Source organism: Protopterus annectens, chromosome 10.part0 (genome assembly GCF_019279795.1).
Source record: "Protopterus annectens isolate FY-2018-M chromosome 10.part0, PAN1.0, whole genome shotgun sequence".
NCBI lineage: Eukaryota > Metazoa > Chordata > Ceratodontiformes > Protopteridae > Protopterus > Protopterus annectens.
The window spans coordinates 1356088918-1356113400 of record NC_056744.1 but is presented as its reverse complement, the minus strand read 5'-3'; the positions used below and the strand labels follow the sequence as shown (position 1 = coordinate 1356113400).

The 24483-nt window shown below is 38.0% G+C and overlaps 1 protein-coding gene across 1 annotated transcript in view; it reads left to right on the top strand.

Moving 5' to 3' along the window:
- LOC122813595 (vitellogenin-like) overlaps nt 1-24483 on the top strand; it is a 108423-nt gene that overhangs the window by 20214 nt on the left and 63726 nt on the right. The window contains exons 12-19 of the mRNA XM_044086006.1: nt 4367-4584; nt 6265-6362; nt 19556-19680; nt 19768-19866; nt 22663-22782; nt 22884-23073; nt 23173-23266; nt 23375-23560. Coding sequence (XP_043941941.1) covers nt 4367-4584; nt 6265-6362; nt 19556-19680; nt 19768-19866; nt 22663-22782; nt 22884-23073; nt 23173-23266; nt 23375-23560 — 1130 coding nt within the window. The remainder of the gene's footprint in view (nt 1-4366; nt 4585-6264; nt 6363-19555; nt 19681-19767; nt 19867-22662; nt 22783-22883; nt 23074-23172; nt 23267-23374; nt 23561-24483) is intronic.

Here is a 24483-nt window from a genome sequence, read left to right as displayed (position 1 = left end):
TCCTGTTTTAATTTCTGCATGTTTAATTGCTTTAAAGAAAACTGTAACAAAAATATTTACTGAAACACTGATATTAGTTAGAACAAGAAGACACCTTCACCGTTCTCAGCACTGTATTTCCTAGTCGCCTTTATTGGCCATGCAGACTCACTAAGCACTCATGCTTCTTTGGAGTGGTGAAATAGGACCACTGTCTTTTTAACGCCTTTAAATCATAGACTTCATTGATGGAATGCTGTCCCTTTCCAACTACATTGTATGCTTCACCCACTCAAAATTCAGTAACAAGAGAAGAGATACCCCACTCCAAGAGCTACAACACTGCTAAAATTATTAACCAGTTGTTATTTGCTGATTTTACCAGAGCATATATCCTAAAAGCTTGTGAAGGTGTATAATAAAATTATAAGGTTTGCAAGCATCAGTGCAAGGCAGTAAAGTTACTTGTATGGAGAAACATTCTAGCTCAACTCTACCTCCACAGCCTAACATTCATGCTACTAAAGCAAGACCTACAATGCTGGCCAACTGATATGCACAAGCTTCAACACACATGACAACATTTGGCTACACACTGCTTACTAACCTTCCTGGTACATGAGTTGTGTGCTTTTACTCTTGGGTCTCCACAAGGTATCAGCTAAACCATTTTTTTACCTTGGCCAGGATGCATGAACCTACACTAACCACTGACTCTCGTCCCCTTTCATATATCTGTACTTACATGTTCTGTTTCTTTATCTACATCTGTATTTACATCCATATGCATTGATGGCTCATAGGTCTTACCTTAAAATTGTCTTGATAGTCTAACTATATAATAGTAAACATAACATGCACTCTGGTTAAAGAAACATCTTTGATGTAATTCAAGTAAAACTTTTCAATAGCCCAAGCCTTCATCTTTAGCAAGTTAATTAAAAAGTTTGTATATTTGCACTTTAACTGTAGTATTACTACCAATGAGCAATACTGTTCTTTGGTATGAAAATTTTAAAAAGCATCACATTTACGAACCTGTTTCTAATTGCAGACTTCTGTCTTTGAAAACCATTAGTAGCTGTACATCAGATTCATTATTTCCATTTTTTTTCTTTTGGGACCATATTTATTGTTGAGAGGGAAAGCACTTACAATGGTAAAAATGGAGACGTATAAACATGGGAAATATAATGAAGCAATGCATGTTGCTTTAAAGACTATTTGATGGTACCTTCCTGTTTCACTAAGGAGTTCACAATTTCAGTAATACGCCTTTTATTTGATTTGAAACAAAACAAAACAAAACAAAAAAAAAGAGTTTTATTTCTGCTACAAGAAAAGGTAGACTATAATGTCTTATGCCAGTGTCTTAGGATGGAGCCATTAACCTGCTTCTACATCAAGGCTGGAGGATGGAGCAAACAGATTTTTGGAACATTATCTCATGTCCATATAAGGCAACACACCACTTTCTGTAAATCTTTTGGGTAAGCAATCCATTAGAGTGCATGTGTTTGACCCTTGGGATAGTATGAACACTATCACAACTGAAGTACTAGAATGAGACTATACATTTGAGAGAAAGCACTTCACCTAAAAATTCAAACAGATCTTTTTGCAGAGGGGTAAGTCCTAGGGTTGCCACCTATCAGAAAATTTCCTGACACTCAGAAAATCAGGGTGTCTGTCAGAAAATCTAGAAATCAGGGTCACCGCCAGGAAATCCAGTTATGGTGAGTACTTTAAAAGTATTTTGAATCATAATGAATGTGTGTGTGTGTGTGTGTGTGTGTGTGTGTGTGTGTGTGTGTGTGTGTGTGTGTGTGTGTGTGTGTGTGTGAAAATAATATTGATGTATGTATGCATAAATCTCCTGGGTAGTAAAAAATTAAGGCATAGAATGCCTCCAAGAGCATCTAGGCATTCATAGCTTCTGTGCACCATTATTCCTGACTGTGTAAGTGACTTTAGTATGGTCTTTTGTCATTGGCTGTATCTAATCTAAAACTGACCCCATTCAGAAGTGGGAACAAAGATGACTATAGTTTCTGTGAAGGCCATGGATACTGTGGTTATTATATCTTTAATTTTCCTCACAGCCAAACTTCAGAGGTGTGCACAGAAGATCTCTATAGCTTGTGTGCTGGCCGGGGACAGAGTGGTCATTACTACTTTAACTTACCACAAATCACACCTTAAAGGTGTGCATAAAAGGTAACTATAGCTTCTCCAGGGTCAGTGTACTGCATAGGATTAATAATTTAGAATGAATTACTGTGAGTGCTAGTTTTCACTTTCTTCAAAATTAAAATCAGATGTGTGTACAGCTGGCTATCTTCTGGTTGTAGGTGGAAGGAGCGTGTTGCATATGTGCAGCTGAAATTAATAGACTGAAGTATGTTGTTTGCTTGTTTGTTCTTTCACTTTTATTCTAGTTTTACTTCAAAAGAGATATAAGAAGTCATCTGCCTTTTGGGATTACAGCTGAGCCAGTATGCTGTGTAGATGTATGCCAGCAGCAACTTGAAATATATGACTATGGCCATTTGCCCTTTTAATTCCATCCCAATTTAACATTGGAATGCTACACAGAACACTGCTTTTTTGTTGGGGGGTAAGGAGGAAGGCAGTCATTCCAGATATGATTAATCTCACAAGCATTTTCATCTCTGGGCAACTGCTACTCAGTTTATTGGCAACTACTTTGCCTTTATCTTTGCCTTGAGCATAACTTATTTGTCCTCAAAAGAAAAAAAATGAGTTACTTTCCTAAGCTATGAGTTTTGTGCAGGGCATCACTGGACCACAGGTTGTGAGAAAAAAAAATTCAAAAATGCACCTCAGAGCATTTAGTCCCCCATAAGGTATGGTGGCTTTATGGCTGCCAGACCACCAGCTTAATTAATTGCTTTCCTAGATAGTTGTTGCACTACAGTCATTGCCAATTAGCATGTGTTGAAAGGATGTAGGAAAAAGCTGACAAGTAAGTCAAAGAGTGGTAAAATCAAACAAAACAAACGTATTCTGGTGAGTATGAAGAGGCAAGAATGAGAGAAAAACAGGGTAGCACTGGGGGGTGTGTCAGGTTGACAGTAGACAGCATGTAATGCTTTGTCTAGGGCTCCATATCATCTAAGGCTGCTCATACAGTCACTTGTGTATGGCATTTAAAACAGGTGTCTCTAGGCATGACTTTCTAAAGGGTATGTGGACATCCTGAGGCAAGGACTGTGCTTTTTGCTCAGCAGGTAGTGTGGCTTATTCATCAGGAAATGGAAGGATGTAAAGGTGGCAACCCTACTTGCAAGCAGAAATTCACCTCCCTACCCATTTCATAGTTTGTTATTCTCATTACAAACATATGGCAACTTAGGAAGAAAAGCAATAGCGGAAGATTAATTTAAAGAAATCCTTGCTCGTCCTCTCAGACACATGGTTGTGGACATACATGAACCTACAAAAAGTTTGACAAGATGCAGTTAATATATTGACATGAGAAACACAACACTGAGCTTTCTAGCTGTAGGCAATATGACACAAGCAAAGTCGTTTTGGGCAGATGAATAGATACCAAATGTACCACAATGTCAAAGAAACCATTAAACAGATAGGTAGGTACATGGTCAGATGAATGGAAACATACATTGATAGACAAACTGACATACAGACAAACAGGCAGGCAGATAGGTGGCTAGCTACATATAAAGATGCATATGCTTGTCTATAAGTAGTTCAGCTACTTACAGTTATGTTAAAGCATACAAAAAAGATTTACATTTGTGGTAGCAAAAATATAGAAATATAATGATTCAAGCATCATATTAATAGTTTACAGATGTTGTACACAAAGGAAAAGACAAACCAAAAGACCTCTGTAGTGCTTTTTACTGAAAGGAATGCTGAAAATATCTTAGATATGACACCTTCTTTTTAATTTACAGAAAATTAAATCAAATACCATTTTTGTAAAGCTAACATCACTTCCAAAATTATTTCAAAATGCATGGGATGTGTTATCTTCTCTGAAAATACATAGACAAGTATCTTGATTTTTTAAGCAGATCTTGTTTGGGTAACTTATTCGACTCTCAGCTAGAGCGTTTTCTGCGTGGAGACATGCATGAATGGGCATTCCTTCGTTGAAGGTTGTGCATCAGGGCTGGCAACTCGATACGTAAAAATCAACTGCCAATCATTAGCGGACCGGAGTTCCGCTGTGGCGACCCCTAATCAGGAAAAGCCAAAAGACACAACATTTCAATAGTAAACAACTGTAATTTTGTAATATGATTTTTGGGAGAATTAATTCAAACATTGCTGATTATTCTTAACATATATATTGACAGATACAATTTTGATAATAAGATACATTTTGGTCTTTCAGGTACAAGACATAGTGGTTCAGATTCTGTTTAATAAAGAACTACAGCCTGAAGTTCGCATGGTTGCTGCCACTGTCCTGTTCAGAAGCCAACCTCCTCTGGCCTTAATAACAGCTGTAGCTGATTCTCTGCTGAAGGAGACCAATTTACAAGTAGCCAGCTTCATCTATTCTCAAATGAAAGCCTTGGCCAGAAGCACTCTGCCTGACCTTCATACAGTGTAAGAGAAATTATGCTATCTGTAATCCCTGATTTCTTTAATTTGCAGGTTATACAGCTTATGTGGTAGCCAATGAATAATGATGAGGCTTTGCAAGTTAATTACATCTGTATTTTGTGAATACTAAATGAAAATACAACATAAATCACCTCGTTTAATGCCAAGTTCAACAGCAGAAAAGGTTATAGAGTGTCAGTGTGTACACAGGTACAGAGCACCATTCTCTTATGTGGAGTATATGGAGTCAGCACCCCACTGGAAGGTTAAGGTTTCATAGAGTGTACCCCCAAGCTAAGCAAATTTAACTGACTTTGGAAAAGTAACATAATGTGTGAAAGTCAAGTGTGAAAGTTGTTGTTATGCAAAAACTGTTTTTTTTTTCCGGGAGGAGAGCCCCCACTGCACCCTTCTTTGTTAAGACTAACACTCCCCATTTTATATAATAGGTCAGATATTGCTGTCGTAACCCTTTCCCTGGGTCTTGACATACATGTTCACCTGTTGCACATTCTAGAAGGTGTGCATCATTTAATGCATCCATGGAAAAGGTTACTGTGTCCTAAGTTCTCTGGCCCATATGTTGCATGTTATATACACAATATATGTCCATTGTACAGTGGATATTGGCATTGCAGCAGAATGGGATGAGCTCCCTCCCCTAAATAAATAAGCCAGCAGAATCCATTCCCTCCCATTCCTGTGAGCTTCTCCAGTGCCTGTGTTATACAACCTAGTCCCATGTTATCTGGGTCAGCCAGGGCTTTATTCTTCTGTGCCATGGGGTAGCTATTTCCCAGTGTTTTTAACAAGTAACAGAGTGTAGTTTTATAAATATTTTTATCTGGTACATTTAAATAAAGCAATAGTTTGAAAAGAATGAATGAGTTTTATTATAAGATTAACGTTGTTTACTTTTACGGAATGCAATCAACCGTGGTGGTGGTGCTGCGGTAGCATTGTCACCTCACAGTAAGATGCTGTCTGGTTTGATTCTCAGCTAGAGCGTCTTCTGAGTGGAGACGTGCATGAATGGGCGTACCTTCGTTGAAGGTTGTGCGTCAGGCCTGGCAAGCCGGTACGTAAAAATCAACTGCCAATCATTAGCGGACCGGAGTTCCACTGTGGCGAGCCCTAACCAGGAAAAGCCAAAAGACACAAACAACTTTTACGGAATGCAATAAGCTCCAATTATGTTACTAAGTGTTTGCATCTTTCTATCACTGTGTACGTCTTATACAAATCTAATTGCGCTATGTATTTATTCCTTTCATTCAAAAATGAATAAGCGTCATTACAAATGGAGAGTGTGAAGAAATTATACATAACTGAACTTTTTTTTTTCATTTACAAATTTCATTTCTTTGTAGCTACAGTAGTTGTAGACAATTTAGTATGGAAAATATAACTATATTAGTTTTCCATTCTGATTATTTACAACAAGTGTTTGGGAAGATATTCATTAGCAAATATAAATTTGATTACTGCAGTTTGTTTTCTGTTTTACATAAAATATTTTTGTGCAGATTTTATTTTATATACTTCAGTCTGTATTTTCAAACTTTTCATTCCTAGCAGCATGCAGTCCTGTTACTACTTGTAAATGATTGTGCCTACAAATGAAGATAACATTTTAAATTATAACCACATCTAAACTGCTTTTTATTTATTTGATTTATTTAGGGCTGCTGCTTGTAATATTGCCACAAAGCTTTTAAGTTCAAAGTTTGACAGATTAAGTTATCGCTACAGCAAAGCCTTCCACTTTGATACATTTAAAAGTAAGTAAAGAAAAACATGACAATAAATGAACAATATGCAATTTTGCTAGTCTGAATTAGTAGTTTGTTAGAGGATCGAAGCAGTCTAGGATTGTTATAGGGGGTGATAATATTTTTAAGTGCAGGAGTATTGCCTGGATTATAGAGGATTTTATAGGCCATAATCAGTTGGTTATACAGGATTAGGCTGGGTAGTTCAAGCCAACCAAGCTGATTTAGATTAGATTTGATCATTTGATAATAACTTTAATATATATGTATTCCTTTAACTTAAAAAAAGAACAATGCCAGATAGAAGCAATAGTCTTAATTTTATCATAGTCTCGGTCAGAATCTTGTATGTCGACTACCTCAAGAGGGTACCCCCAAAGCCATTTCATTGAATGCAACCAAGATCATACAACAAATGAGCAAGGCACATGTATCAGAGGTAGATTTCTTCTTCTGCCCTTGATAATACAAACCACTAATTTCGTCTCCTGATGATAATTGAATCTATTACTGTTCAATAGTGTAACTCAGTGTAGATCACTAACATACACTACAATGGATGTCACTGTTGAAAGCGAGGTTTTTGGGTGTTACCGATGCAGTACTGAGGTATATAACAGCATAGTTAAGAGCCATTACAAAGGGCTAGTCCTTTGCTGCATATGTGAAACATGTCTATGCAGGAATAAAGGCACAATCTCAACCCTAATTGTACGAAAAACTGGAATAATCAGTGGCTGAAGGATGGACTATTTCTTGTGTGTGTTTTTTATCTTCTCTGGGTAAAATAGTGAGCAAGTAATATATGTATGATAGGTGTGATGCTCTCTGTGTCGCCTGAATGTGCTGCCTCCCTACTAGGTTACCCAAGTCATTTTATCAGGACCCTATGTTTTTCTGCCTGACCTAAACCATAAGGCTGGCTATGTAGCAGGTGGGTAACATTTTAAGTGCAAAGATTTAGGTACAGCAGAAAAAAAGACTGACTCAAAAATTTAGAAAAGGTATGGTCCAATAAAAAGATGTGTAGGTACAATATATTGCAGAGTTCAAGTAATTTACTCAGTTGTGCATCAATGTACATAGGCATTCCCAGAAAGTAGTGCTGAAAACTATAAAGCTCCTACAGTGATGTCATCAGAGATACCCAGTATAATAGATAATGAAATGACAATCTGTATGTGTGTGTGTGTATGTGTGTGTGTATATATATATATATATATATATATATATATATATATATGTGTGTGTGTGTGATATATATATATATATATATATATATATATATATATATATATATATATATATAAATGTATCTTAACTGGCTTAGCCCACTAGTACACATAATCTTTCATGAATGACCCCAGAGCAATATGGAGGGAGATGGAATAAAAAACAAGACTCCTGCAGGGTCTTGCCATAGCTAATTATAACCTACTGTTACCAAATATATGTATCAGAAATGCACTTACAAAGCCAAAGTAATATTTAGAAGCCTCATAGTACAATGTATCTCTAAGCTGGCATGAGTATTGTCATGGCCAGCGGAGTACGGACATGTCCTTTCCAAATAAAGAGTAAAGGTATTGATGAAGAAATGAATTACCCCCCAAAATAATAAAAATAAAACACAGTTGATGATGCATACTGTGGCACTATCACCATCTATATTGTGCTGTGAGCAGATTCCACATTTTCAGATGGTAGCTTTAACAATAACACTGAATTTATAGCTTATGTCATCATGGCAAAGATGACATGTTAGGCAAAACGCTCCTTATTTGAAATACAAGACCTGGAACTGAGAGTTCAACATTTCAAAAAGTTAACATTGATTCCTGAAAAAAAAAAACAAGGCAAGTGAAACTTGAAAGCCAATATTGCACCATTAAATTGTTTTTCCGGGGTAGCTTTTTCCTCTGCACCCTAAATGAGGAAGGTTTGTCCAACACCCCAATTCACATGCATACTAACTCCAAAATCACTGTATTTTGGAGAAGAGTGAATAGTCAGAATTCCTGCAATTTTGCAGCTTATATATTCTCCTAATCTCAGTTAAAGGTTTGCTGTTCTGAGCTTTGCAATTAAGATCCTGGAACTTTCAACAGATTCATGGAGTACTGAGTGCAAATAACAACAAAACAGGTACAGCTGCATAAAACTGTGTATAGGATTCCTACCCTAGGAGCATACTTGTTTTGTACCATATAGGGGCTGATTTATTAGAACAAGGGCAGAAAAACTACATGATATGTGAAAGCAGAAAATGTTAAGACAGGCACTGGGTGGCAGTGAAGAGTTACCAAATAGCTGGGCAACTACAGCAGAGCTGGTAAGGGAGACAGCTAGAAAGGTGCTTGGTGTGACATCTAGACAGAGGAAGGAGGACAAGGAGACCTGGTGGTGGAATGAGGAAGTACAGGAGAGTATACAGAGGAAGAGGCTGATGAAGAAGAAGTGGGATTGTCAAAGAGATGAAGAAAGTAGACAGGAGTATAAGGAGATGAGTAGCATAGCAAAGACTGAAGTGGTGAAGGCTAAGGATAAGGCATATGAAGAGTTGTATGAAAGGTTGGACACTAAGGAGGAAGAAAAGGACCTGTACTGATTGGCTAGACAGAGGGGCCGAGCTGGGAAAAATGTGCAGCAAATAAGGGTGATAAAGCATAATGAAGGAAATGTTCTCACAAGTGAGGAGAGTGTGTTGAGCAGATGGAAAGAGTACTCTGAGGGACTGAAGAGTGAAGAGATTGAGAAAGACAAGGTTGGCTGATGTCGGGATAGTGAATCAGAAAGTGCAATGGATTAGCAAGGAGGAAGTAAGGACAGCTATGAAGAGGATGAAGAATGGAAAGGCTGTTGGTTCAGATGACATACCTGTGAAAGCATGGAAGTGTTCAGGAGAGATGGCAGTGGAGTTTTTAATCAGATTGTTTAATAAAATCTTGGAAAGTGAGAGGATGCCTGAGGAGTGGAGAAAAAGTTTTTGGTATCGATTTTTAAGAATAAGGGTGATATGCAGAGCTGTAGTAACTACAGAGGGAGAAAATGAATCAGTCACAGCATGAAGTTATGGGAAAGAGCAGTGGAAGTTAGGTTAAGAAGGGAAGTGATGATTAGTGATCAGCAGTATGGTTTCATGCCAGGAAAGAGCACTACAGATACAGTGTTTGCTCTGAGAGTGTTGAAGGAGAAGTATAGAGAAGGTCAGAAGGAGTTGTATTGTGTCTTTGTGGACTTAGAGAAAACATATGACAGGGTGCCTAAACAGGAGTTGTGGTATTGTATGAGGAAGTCAGGAGTGACAGAGAAGTGTGTAAGAGTGGTACAGGATATGTACGAGGGTAGTGTGACAGTGGTGAGGTTTGCGATGGGAGTGATGGATGCATTTAAGGTGGAGGTGGGATTACATCAAGGATCAGCTCTGAGCCCTTTCTTATTTGCAATGGTGATGGACAGGTTGACAGACGAGATCAGACAGGAGTCCCCATGGACTATGATGTTTGCGGATGACATTGTGATCTGTAGTGAGCGTAGGGAACAGGTTGAGGAGACCCTGGAGAGGTGGAGATATGCTCTAGAGAGAAGAAGAATGAAGGTCAGCAGGACTAAGACAGAATGTGTGTGTGAATGAGAGGGAGGATAGAGGAATGGTTCAGATGCAGGGAGTAGAATTGGCAAAGTTGGATGAGTTTAAATACTTGGGATCAATAGTTAAGAGTAATGGTGCTTGTGGAAGAGAGGTGAAGAAGAGAGTACAGGCAGGATGGAGTGGCTGGAGAAGAGTGTCAGGAGAGATTTGTGATAGACGAGTATCAGTAAAAGTGAAAAGGAAGGTCTACAAGAGGGTAGTGAGACCAGCTATGTTGTATGGGTTAGAGACAGTGGCACTGACAAAAAGGCAAGAGTCAGTGCTGGACGTGGCAGAGTTAAAGATGTTAAGATTTGCACTGGGTGTGACAAGGGCGGACAGGATTAGGAATAAGTATATCAGAGGGTCAACTCAGGTTGGATTGTTTGGAGACAAAACCAGAGAGGTGAGATTGCATTGGTTTGGACATGTGCTGAGGATGGATGCTGGATATATTGGGAAAAGGATGCTAAGGATGGAGCTACCAGGTAAGAGGAAAAGAGGAAGGCCTAAGATAAGGTTTATGGATGTGGTGAAAGAGGACATGCAGGTGGTTGGTGTGACAGAGCAAGATGCAGAAGACAGGAAGAAATGGAAACAGATGAAGACAACTGCTCAGTAATGAAAGTAGACATTTTCTGAGGTGCTGTCACTCCATTCACTATTTTAGGGGGTATATAGTAGCTTGTTATTTTTGGACTTTACAAAAAGTGCTATAATTATTTTTAAATATCTCCCTTTGATTCTTTTTGTGGCCATCTCCTGAAAGCTTTTTCAGTACATTTGAATGTTATCCATAAAAACATTGCTAATGGACTCAATTTTGTTTAAGTTCATGAATGTGACTGTAGATCACATTTTTTTAGATGAAACAGGAAGTTAATCATCTGTAAGTGACTACTGGGAACAGATTTATATTCTGAGACTCTTTAGTGCAAATCCACAGTGAAAGTATGAAAATTGATACCTACATACACTGTTTGGGATTACTATATCTATGCAGATTCCCTGTTGTCTGAGGTATGACAATCTTATTGTATAAATAGTGGGGATATAGGGGGTTCCATCTCCCCACATTGGGAGTGCAATGATTGTCAATACCCGCTATTCTCCTTTAGTTTTTTTATTTATTTTTTTAGAATTTGTGGACTCAAAATTACTAGTCTTTTAATTGTAATAGGGAACCTTAGCTAATATTGTGCACTTTAAATAGTCAGAGCTTGCAGTCTGTACATAAATTGACTGTACTTAAACTTATTACTTTTTAATGACACTGTAGCTAGATTATTGTAGGTCAAATCTTTGTTCTGCCTAATGACTTTGTTTTATTATTCCTGAATAAGTCCTAAATACAGCTACGTTAGCATTTGATTTGTATTAACCACAAGGGGGTCTATATGCTGTAAATATCCCTGTGCCAAAAAAAAAGAAAGAATTGCAGCAATATTTTATAAAAAGATAAAGTGATATTCAAAGAAATTGCATTAACAGGTTCAGAAAAGATGTCAAGAACATAAAAGGGATACTGCAAACAAGAACATGAATGGTCCAGCAGCACAATATTTTCAAATACTGACACTTTCCTTAGAAAATCACAGATTTCCTGTATTTGAACAAATGAAGTCAAATACAATAATAGAAATGTAGCAAATTAGTTTTATGACACAATGAACATTTTGTCCCGATCCCCTTCAATAAAACACATCACACTGAATGAGGTTTGATGACCTTTATTAAACTTCCATAACATGGCTTTGATAATCAATTATTGAAAAAATACAAAACTGGACCACCACGATAAAATAATAAATTTTTAATCCAGAAAAAATTGATAAGCGCTTTCACGTACACACTAGGTACGCTTCTTCAGATCTCAAAATACAACAAAAGCTTCTTGTCTTAAATAGTATACATAAATTCAAATAGAAGCATTAATTAATCAATTATTCAATTAATCAATCAAGTGTTAACTCACATTTCTTACTGGACTATAAAGTCTGAAACAGTACAATCAAGTAAACCAACTTAACTGATCAGTGTTATGTTATAGAAAGCACTTGCAATTTAACATTTAACAAATCACAATAACAATAAACATATACTAATTTAAAAAAAATATCTATAGGACATGAATCTAAAAATGCCTTTCATCGTAAAATATGAAATTTTGTTAACCAAAATAAATAAATAATTGGACATATGTATATGCAGCTTTATTTTAAGGGGTGTGAATCAAGCACTGATTTAATACTTACATACTGGTTGAGACCTGAAGGTTGATGTGCTTGCATTCTAAAAAATCCATTGTAGTTCAATAGTTTCTAGCCTATTTAAAATGTTACCTCCTCAATATTATTAATTACAACTGAACATAGTACAGCTGATTTTAATCACAGCCTAAACATCCCTGTAATGTTAATAAGGACAGAGTGACATCGCTCATCCTGACCCAATAAGCAGCGTCCATGCCACTACTCACATAGTTGTGAACCAGCGTCCAGCAAGTGACTTCATATACCATTTATTGAATAACACATCCCACCAAGTCTTTTACTTATGAAGCAGTGTTTAACAACTCACCTCATATACCATTTATTGAATAACACATCCGACCAAGTCCTTTACTTATGAAGCAGCATCCAACAACTCACCTCATATACCATTTATTGAATAACACATCCCAGCAAGTCTTTCACTTATGAAGCAGCGTCCAACAACTCACTTCGTATACCATTTGCTGAATTACCCCTCAAACCAATTAAGCAGCGTCCTTACCTCTGGTCACTTATATTTACTACTTATTGCCTCCAACTGCTCACTTTCCTTTCCCAACTTATAGAAATAAACATCCACACACCAGAGGGGGAACTGAAGAGAGCAAACCTGACCCTCTTTTCTGCCCTACCCAGACTGCTAAATAACCTCACCCCATGAAACCACTAAAAAAATAACGGCGGGCATCAAGTTAACACCAAAATATGATTCCTTACCCAGATGGTCTTGGCTAAGCTCCTTAAGCCCCTGCCCACCCCTTACCTCATTTCCTTCCAATCAACCCTCCTTCCATTTAAGCCTTTCATCCCCCCACCCTGTTACCTCTCACTGATATATATATATATATATATATATATATATATATATATAGTTGTCTAAACTCTTACTGAAGATGTCCCTGGACAAATCGGTTTGTTGCCAAACCTCATTTGTCCCGGTTCCCTTCAATAAACCACATCACACCGAATGATGTTTGACAATCTTTATTAAACTTCCATAACATGGCTTTGATAATCAATATTATTAATTACATCTGAACATAGTACAGTTGATTTTAATCACAGTATAAACATCCCTGTAATGTTAATCAGGACAGTGTGACATCGTTCATCCTGACCCAATAAGCAGCGTCCATGCCTGTACTCAGTTATGAACCAGCGTCCAGCAATTGACTTCATATACCATTTATTGAATAACACATCCCACCAAGTCTTTTACTTATGAAGCAGCATGCAACAACTCACTTCATATACCATTTATTGAATAACACATCCCACCAAGCCCTTTACTTATGAAGCAGCATCCAACAACTCACTTCATATACCATTTATTGAATAACACATCCCACCAAGTCCTTTACTTATGAAGCAGCATCCAACAACTCACTTCATATACCATTTACTGAATAACACATCCCAGCAAGTCTTTCACTTATGAAGCAGTGTCCAACAACTCACTTCATATACCATTTGCTGAATTACCCCTCAAACCAATTAAGCAGCGTCCTTACCTCTGGTCACTTATATTTACTACTTATTGCCTCCAACTGCTCACTTTCCTTTCCCAACTTATTGAAATAAACATTCACACACCAGAGGGGAAACAGAAGAGGGAAAACCTGTCCCTCTTCTCTACCCACCAGCCTGACCATGCTGTTCCCCCTTACTCTTACCAAAATTTCCCATAACCTAACCACTAAGCTAAACATCATCCAGTGTACCCGACCACTGTAGACCAAACTGAGTCCCCGTCAACCAAAATTCCTGTCATATCATTAGCAAAAACACCAGTTGACTAAAAATAATAATCCTTCTTGCCATCCAAACCACCAAACCAACTCCCCAAATTATACCCCCCAACCCAACCCTTCCAGTCACAGTTGTAAGAAATGCAAATCCTAGTGAACCCCCTTCCCCTCCTTACAATGCTCTGTCCAACCCTTCACTTAACCATAAAGGGTATCCCGATCATGTACATCCTTCTGACTACCAGCACCCAGATGCCATGTCCAATCCAAGTAACACTGGCCACTGACAAACCCCTCTGCTTAACCTTTCCACAGAAAGGTCACCCTAATTATCATGCTTCCCAAAATCCAATCCATAATAAGCATATCGTGACTCCACCTCACCTGTGGACAATTCCAAACTCCCCTTAAACAACCCCATCTACCCCCTCTACACTGCCCTTAACTCACTTCAGTCTCACTTGCCTCCATGCTACTCCCTACCGCAACAAGCCTGACATGGCTTAATGAGCACCTAATGGTAGTTCAACTGTGCTCTCTTTGTTCACCACTCCAGCCAAGTGGCATCCATTACTTCCAAGTCACAGACTGATGTGACTCTGTGCACCTTTTTACAACCTCACTGCCCATCATTCCAGCTACTGGCACAATGTCTAATATGTGCTCATCCCTCATTGATCTGTAAAGGAAAAGAAACTGTTAATGCACCACCATAAACCAAAATATCTTAACACTGAATGCTATCAAGGGGACCAACAGCCATATTCCCCCCATCAACTCTTTCCAATGTAACTTTCTGTATTTATTTATATATATATATATATATATATATATATATATATATATATATATATATATATATATATTTATATATAGGAGCGCTACAGAATCCTGAAAGCTCAAAATCCTGAAGCCCAAAATCCTGAGACCAAAATCCTGAAAATTCAAAATCCCGAAAACCCAAAATCCTGAAAACACAAAATGGACATACTGACGTCATTGTGGCTTTGCTATTGTTAGCCCTGTGGTGTTAGGTCATGCGTTGGGTTCAGGTAAGTGGGGTGGTTTTATGTTAGGGTTAGGGGCGGTTTAAGTGAGTTAGGGTTAGGGCGCAGGTTAGGCATGTATGCAATAGTGACAAATATTGGGGTTGGGGCGGTTTAAGTGAGTTAGGGTTAGGGCGTGGGTCAGGTGAGTGTGCGATAGTGATGGACCTTAGGGTTAGGGTTAGGGTCAGGGTCAGTTGGTAGATATTAGTGTCTTTATAGTGACATATTAGCATTATTTGTGTTTTCAGGATTTTGAGTTTCAGGATTTTGGGTTTTCGGGATTTTGAATTTTCAGGATTTTGGTTTCAGGATTTTGGGCTTCAGGATTTTGAGCTTTCAGGATTCTGTAGCGCTCCGATATATATATATATATATATATATATATATATATATATATATATAGCCTGCTTAACCTTCCCAGTTGAAGCTGCTGATATGCCATAAACTATTAGTTTGTGTACCACATTCTGCTCATCTGCTCCCTTTAGCTTCCAAGCAATGACACAACTAAAAACCTCCAGATACACAGCATACGTCTCAACCTCTTAGTCCAGGTAATGTGGACAAAGCCTATACTTCTAAACCTCTTAGTGCAATAAGTGTTCACAAGCCATAATTAACAGAAGGACTGAGGTATCCTCTGAATGGTATAAAGTGGGAAACTCGCATGTCATTATTTTCTAATGTCAGTCTTTAATGCTTATTCACTTCTAACCAAAGACCAAAACACTATGAAAAACAAACCCAATTAGGAAGCAAAATCTGAACATTCTATGAAAATCTATACCGTTGAAAGGCATGACAACACCTCAATATAAGGACCACTTTTTAAGCCCCCCCCCCCCACTTGTTTACCCACCCTTTCCTTCCACTGGCCCTTTGTAAATTGAAGTTTCTTAGTGAGTATGAAAGCTGAAACACAAATGGCAGAACATCCTTTCTGAATGCAACTCTTCCTGATCTACCCTATGCCCACCATTTTATGCAAGTAGCCCAAAACATCAAGCAGAAACCCCAGAGATGCTGCAACCATGTCACAATTGAATGGTGTGCAGGTAACCCCAACTGTTACCCTACCACCGCCTCTGATGCACCAGCTGAATTATCAATGCACATCCAATGAAATTCTCTGCTATCCATCACTCCTTGTATCAACATGTATCCTTTAATGCAATAAAAGGTAGTCTGGGCAAAGCCAGAAGAATGGGAGAGGGAGTGACAAAAGCCCAAATAGAGCCAGCATGAAAATATTACTCCCCAAACCTAGAAAGCCGGTAATAACAGAAGTGCCTGTAGTTCCCACAAGTGTGACCTCAACCTGGTCTGTGGCATTAATAAGACTTGTTAGAGGGACAGATTAGTGTCCCAGAGACTCCCCTATATGTGGAATGGCTTCCCTTTCCATGTCAAAAGTACCTCATTATCCATTTTCAACACAATCTGGTTAACTGGATGGGAAACAGAAAATGCACCCCTGGGATTCCAACTGTGTCCCTGCTGGACTGGCTTGCCTTATACATAATCAGATAACCACTGACTCTGTAAAAGTGATAGCATAAAACTACCCATAAATATTATGGGCATGGGCACTAATGCTTTTAGCCTGTGAATATATCAGAAGGGGTTATTCCCATAACAAGAAAACCAGGTGGGTCTACAATGTCCAATCCTGTACTTTGTTCACCAAAGGCAAGCATTCCTACCACAGTCTGCTGATCATTTAGAATTTGAAATCTTAGTAAATGTCCCCAGCCTATTCATTTTATTTATACCACTCTAGTGACCAGGATAGTCACTGTAACAACCTGATTCCACCATCTTCGGGCTCACTACTTAATGATGCAGCAAATGAAATGCCCCTCACAGCACCATCATCTTGTGGTACCAGCTTCTCTGTAACCTATTCAGTCACACAATTGCTTGCCAGGGTTTAGAGACTGCTAGCAGTCATGTGATGTCACTACAAGCAGCTGCAGAGCAATTACAAACACATGGCAACCCTGCTCCACTACTAAACAGGAGAATAAAGTATATCTGCACCGTACCAGTAATGCCCACTGACAGTCACCCCCCCCCAACAAATGTCACTCACTCCACAGCCATGGTGGAAACAAGAGCCACCATGCATTCTTCATCAACACCCCAAGAAAACAGCCCCAGAGATGCCAGAAAATCCAATAAAACACACAATGGCATTGGAATGTACCATTCTTTATTTAAAAACATGCTGTGGGTAAAACACACCTGGTTTTTGATATATGGGATTTAGTTTGTGTACTGACACAGATGCAAGCCATGAACCACTCTCAACACTCTTCATGGGCCACATTCAAACCCCAGTGAGGGTTGAAATCAGTACAGTTGACAAGACAAGGCACAATTCCAAATAAAACCTGAATCAAGGCACAGAAGCTGAGAAATTGTCAAGGAACATACCAACTGGCAGTTGGAAGCAACCATACCATATAAACTACCACCTCTTCTTAACAAAGATCGACAGAAGCCTGATCCAAAGAATGCCCAGGGTGTGGCAATGATGAAACATTATAATGCAGCTTTCCCAACCTGAGAACCAAGCCTGCCATAACCCTCCTCAACAGCCACATACACCACACAATGCATGTGCTATTGCTAAACATTCCTCACTGGCAACTTGCAACCTGCGAAACACACATGCCATGCATTCCTCATTGTCATCCCAAGAAAACAGCCCCAGAGATGCCAGGAAAGCCAGTAAAGCACAAGATGGAATTGGAATTTACAATTCTTTAATGAGAAATGTGCTGTGGATAAAACACACCGAGAGTCTCCATGGGTGACTTGCAACCCGTGAAACACACACGCTCACTCAGGTCTCCCCAGACCAAAACCTAAATACAACAAGCAACTCCAATCCCCTTACAACACCACCAAGCGAGAAAACCCAGTTATGGCCAGAACAAAATAGTGACAATTGCTCCAAAACAGGGACATTGAAACACTACTCCTACCACCCAGAAAGCGAGAAAACCACTGGCCACCTTAGCGTGAATCTTCAGACAGGCATGACTGAACAGTAAATGCACTGACTCCTTGAGCTGTCACAGCCTAAAACAGACCTGCCAGCACACCAGTACAGCCGAATGCACTCCAACCACTACCCCATGAAAAACAGACCCACCTAAGGCAAAGACGGACACATTGCAATTATACCTGCCACAATACTTCCTCCACCTGTGAGCCAGAACTTAAGGAAAACCACCTCCCTAGTTCCCAGCTGGAACCTCACACCCTGTCCTGTATATGAATCCCCAAAAACCTATCCAGCCCACCCACTACCAAGTTCTTCTCAAGAACCAACCAATGCACTAAGGATGGAGCCACAAATAAGTTCACGCCAAAATGTGAATCCTTACACAGCTGGACTTGCCTAAGCCCCTTAAGCCCCTCTCCACCCCTTGCCTCATTTCCTCCCAATCAACCTTCCTTCCATTTAACCCTTTCATCCCCTCACCCTCTTACCACTCACTGATATATATATTTATTTATTTTTTTTCTAAACTCTTACTGAAGATGTCCCTGGACAAATTGGTTCATTGCCAAACCTCATTTATACAATAACAGCTCACTGTCAGTCAAAAACATGCATGCTGATTGGACTGCCCAACCAGTGTGATGTTGTAAATCTAGTATGTATCATTAGAAAAAAGTGCAGCCACTGAAGTACCATTGACCATTGTCAGACTTTTCTATGGGTATGTGCTTACAGGACAGAGCAAAATACAAAAAAATGAGGTATATTTTGCAAAACTGAAGAAATTGAAACTTACTTGATTTTCCTTGTATTTTTGTGCTGTGCCTCCTAAGATCTTGTCAGCCTCTCGTACCTCTCAATAGTCTGAATTTTCAAAGAATAGCCAGATTTTTGCTTTTTAAGTTTACAAAAGCAGTATTTAAAATCTGTCCCAATTTTTGGACCTTTGTCCACCCATTATGTTGGGCTTGGTCCAAGTTTCTTGCTTTCTGTAAAAACAAAAAAAACAGCAATCACAGTAATGGGTATTCTATTTTCTCCATTGCATCTTCTGCACTGTATGCAAGTGTGGGAATGTAACCCCCATATGCATGTGCAAAACATCAGCAAAAATGGAAGAACATTAAAGTGCTGTTATATAAAGACGCTATTTAAGAAAGTTAAACAATTTCCTTCTTAAATAATGTCATTGTAGAATGAAAACTAAGCTAGATATCTGAGATTTTATTCAGGTATATTTTCTGAAGCCAAGGCACTGTTAATTTCCAGGAAGAACAACAGACCAACACTGGGGGTGCATATCACTGAAGTATATCTGTAGTACAACTGCACCATCTTATTCATTTGGTCAGCTGTCTGAAAATATAGATTACTGCGAATTTATATCATGAGTTGTATATATTTTTTGTAGTTTCTGGTTGTTTGAAAAATATAAATTATTGTGAATTCCTGATGTGTACTGTATAATTTATGTACTTTTATTCACAGATGACCTTATGTTAGGAGCATCTTTAGATGCTTTTGTGCTTAACAACGCTGCCAGCTTCCTGCCATCTACATTTATAACGAAATTTAGAGGGATGTTTACTAATGCTAAGACTAGCATTTTGGAGGTAAATAATGTTTGAGATGTACACATTGTCAATTTCAAACATTCACTTTAATGTTTTTCTAAATATTTTTGAATTATTATGATGCAGATCGGCTTTCAAGCTGAAGAATTGCAGCAGCTTATGAAACGTCAGGGGATTGATACTCGCTCAACCATGAAAAGTAAAATGCAACAAGTATTAAAAACAGTAAGTTTTGCTGATGGACCCTTTGCCTCATGTGATGATTCTGATACCTGAACTAATATTTCTAAGGGGGGTAGTAAGTTACTTCTCTAGTGATTTTCTACCATACTATGAGTCAGCAGTCTTAAAGCAATATCTTTGATTCCTGCATATCTACTCTGCAGAGCTACAAACACACACTGACTGTTCATTTTCAAAGTCTTCCTCTGGCACAGTCCTTTCTCCTGTACACAAAAGTATGTTTATGTAACTGTTCTACCATATTTGAATCAAAATACTTTTCAATGGTCTTGGTAACATTTTAAGTTAATAAGCCCCCACAATTCTATGTTACAATAAAATTACATAACTCATACTGTCTCTGTACAACTTTGACACATTTCCACTAGTACTATATCCACATGATTTATATCCATACACATCTATTTATTATGCATTTAATCTATCATCTCTAGCAGCAAACAATGGTGTAGTACAAATTTTCCTCCAGCTTATGTGTTTTTTTTAAATGTTTGTATTATTTATATAACATCTCAAATGTTAGTTACTTGAAGATCCTTATACAAATCCTTCTCTGTAATAATACCTTCAACAATAAAACTTCTCTGCTTTTCCGAAGCTCTCACATGCCTTATGAAAATGTTATGACATTTCCGTTAGCTTTGTAGAACTTATTTGCACTGTTCTCTTGTAGTTCCCCTTCTTTCTGCAAGAGCATCAGAAAAGTCCTCATCACTTCAAGTAATAAAATATACTTTGCCTATCTTTTTTTTCCCAAAATCTCATTTCAATTTTCATTTTTCAAATAATAACGCAGATTAAGTTCCTTTTCACAAGTTCTACATTGTCACATACACAGATGTGGTGGAATGTATTGAATCACTGCAGATTCAATACATTCTTCTCTGCTTTTCCGAAGCTCTCACATGCCTTATGAAAATGTTATGACATTTCCGTTAGCTTTGTAGAACTTATTTGCACTGTTCTCTTGTAGTTCCCCTTCTTTCTGCAAGAGCATCAGAAAAGTCCTCATCACTTCAAGTAATAAAATATACTTTGCCTATATTTTTTTTCCCAAAATCTCATTTCAATTTTCATTTTTCAAATAATAACGCAGATTAAGTTCCTTTTCACAAGTTCTACATTGTCACATACACAGATGTGGTGGAATGTATTGAATCACTGCAGATGACTGTACAAATCTCCGCATGTGGAGAGTATTTAACATGAGAATGAATGCTTGCAAGTACTAGGGCATGACAGAAACAGGTTTGCCTTTCTGAAGGATGTAGCTGAACTAAGTAGATAAAAAAAAAGTTGAAATAAATAGAGTCCACTTTACTGAAGGTATAACATGGAAAGTCATCTCAACATCCTTTCCAAGAAACATGAAATAACTGTATAGCAGGCCATCTTTTTATTCTAACTTAATTTAAGCCTCTAACACAGAATTTAGAGCTGCCAATGGGTGAAATCATTCAGGTTATGCAAAATCCACTGTTTTCTTTTTCAAGTTCCTGCTTCTTTATTTGCAGTTGGCTAAAAGCACCTTTCTCATCTGGTCTCAGATATTTAGGACCAGTTAATGATTCCTTGTGGGGAAGTAACTTCCAAAGCTATTATAAGTATCTCAAATGCTGCTGGCTGCAAAAGGATGCTTACATCTCCTTCTGGGAAAGCCTTGGTCTTAATTTTAACTTGTAAAGGCTATCTAGTCCATATAAAATTTTGTAACTACTTTTTGATGCCAGATGTTTTTGGGGAAGTCTCTAGCTGGCTGTGCGGCACCCAGGTCAGCATTCTCTAGCACTGCAAATCTGGTTCATTACAGTCAAATATGGTATATTGATGATTATACAATGACCCCCCCCCATCAATATTCCAAAATAATCAGCGTGCCCGTTGTAAATCAGACTTATACCAAGTCTTTTTTTTTTTTTTTAGACAGCAACGGAGAATGGAAGAGCTCCGTTGCTGTAATCTCGCTATGTTAAACGAGTTTAACATAGCAAGATAGCTTAAAAAAGTAACGGAGATCTTTCTTTCTCTGTTGCTTTTTTAAAGCTGTTTTGCTATGTTAAATGAGTTTAACATAGTGAAGCAGCTTTAAAAAAAGCAATGGAGAAAGGAAGATCTCCGTTGCTTTTTTTAAAGCTATCTCGCTATGTTAAACTCTTTTTATATAGCTAGACACATTTAAAAAGTAACGGAGATCTTCCTTTCTCAGTTGCTTCCACACATAGCTCTGATATACTGCATAAGCATGCGCAGCACATCAGAACTGCCGCAGAATACCAGACAGCTGAAGAAGGGCAGCACGGAGGCATTATACAATGCCATTATTTAAGAAAAGTAAGTAATTTTTTTCTTAAATAATGTCATTGTATAATAGCAATAACCCACTTCTGGGTGTGGGTAATGCTGGATTTACCCATGGTTGTCTTTGTTTGGCCACTCGGGCTTCACCCTCGTGACCAAACCACACCAACTGTGGGTAAATCCAGCATTACCCACACCCAGGCTTGGGTTATTGCTTAAATAAGGTATGTCTGTTATGGTTAAACATAATACCATTATTCTTTTATGAAATGTATTCTTATGGTATGATCTTTTTAAAATTTGATATCCTGTTAGAATTGTTTTCTGAGCTGGCACTACTACTGCTAATGATATTCAGTTTGTGAAAACTTAAATACATTTCAATTATCTGAATGGGAGAAATAAATGCTGTTGTACCTTGGTTTACTGCAATTTATTAAATTAAAGAAAAAACATAATTACTACATTTTATATTTATAGCTATCTGGATGGAGAAATCTTCCATCAGGAAAACCATTAGTGTCTGCCTATCTGAAGATATTTGGCCAAAATATTGCTTTTGGAAGACTCAATAAAGATGATATTGAAGAGATAGTACAGGTGAAAAATATGTTTTACTTTAGTAATATTTTCTGCACCACACCTATAAATGATGCTGCTTGAATACTGTAATCTAATACAATGCTTACATTTCTTTTAAGGCTGTAAAACAACCAAGAGATCCAGCCATTCCAATGCAGAAGATTATCAGGCAGCTTCAGAGTGGCATGAACACACGTTGGTCAAAACCTATGCTTGTAGCAGAAATTCGTCGGGTCATTCCCACCTGCGTAGGGCTTCCTCTGGAAGTTATGCTACATGCATCTGCAGTAGCAGCTGCTGGAATCAGCAGTAAGTATTAATGAATATAAAGCTTCCTTTTTTCTGATTATTTTCTTTCTTTCTTTTCTTGCATTCGTGTAATTATTAATTTGGATCTGTTCATCTCAGGTCAAATTCAGATGAAGCCATCTGTGTCAGAAAAGTTTAGATTTGCTGAGCTGTTTGACTCAAAGATTGATCTGAGACTTGAAGCTACTCCCAGGTATTTAATGGTTTCTAAAAACAGTGTGCAAATTGTATTAACTACCATATCAACTTAGAAAAAAATGTAAAATGTTATGCAAACTATATTACTATTGTTTTGTTACAGTGCAATCACACATGCTGTAGCTGTCATGGGAGTCAACACACCTTACCTCAGAAGTGCAATTGAACTGAATATTAAGGCCAGAGCATCTGCTCCTGTCAACATTGCAGCAAGCTTAAACATAAGAGAAGAAAATTTCAAGTTAGAAACTGATCCTGTTCAACAAGAAAATGAAATTATAACTCTGAGGTAAAACGTGCAATGACTGTCCAGTCTTTTTTTTAAATATAATAATAATAATAGTAGTAAGTAACCCATTTTGATAGTGTATGTATGTTGTTGCATGCTGTTACAAGTAATGCCTTCTAATGTCTTTCCCATGCAAAGTTTTTTTTGTTTTCATTTATGTAAACTAAATCATTAAATTTCTTGTACAGGTATGCTTATACTTATTTTATTAGAAGTATAACACATTATATCATAAAATCCATACAAGACATAAAGGAACATATAGGCCTACTTATGACTATGAAGGATAACTGCTGGTATTCCCATCACCTCAACTTCAGTTAGTGATCCAGGTACAAGTGAAGTCATCGACTTATTTGTCAGGGATTAGCTAAAGGTTGATGCACTGTCTGGTACAAGTGAAGTCATCGACTTGTTTGTCAGGGATTAGCTAAAGGTTGATGCACTGTCTGGTACAAGTGAAGTCATCGACTTATTTGTCAGGGATTAGCTAAAAGTTGATGCACTGTCTGGTACAAGTGAAGTCATCGACTTATTTGTCAGGGATTAGCTAAAAGTTGATGCACTGTCTGGTACAAGTGAAGTCATCAACTTGTTTGTCAGGGATTAGCTAAAGGTTGATGCACTGTCTGGTACAAGTGAAGTCATCAACTTGTTTGTCAGGGATTAGCTAAAGGTTGATGCACTGTCTGGTACAAGTGAAGTCATCAACTTGTTTGTCAGGGATTAGCTAAAGGTTGATGCACTGTCTGGTACAAGTGAAGTCATCGACTTATTTGTCAGGGATTAGCTAAAGGTTGATGCACTGTCTGGTACAAGTGAAGTCATCAACTTGTTTGTCAGGAATTAGCTAAAGGTTGATGCACTGTCTGGTACAAGTGAAGTCATCGACTTATTTGTCAGGAATTAGCTAAAGGTTGATG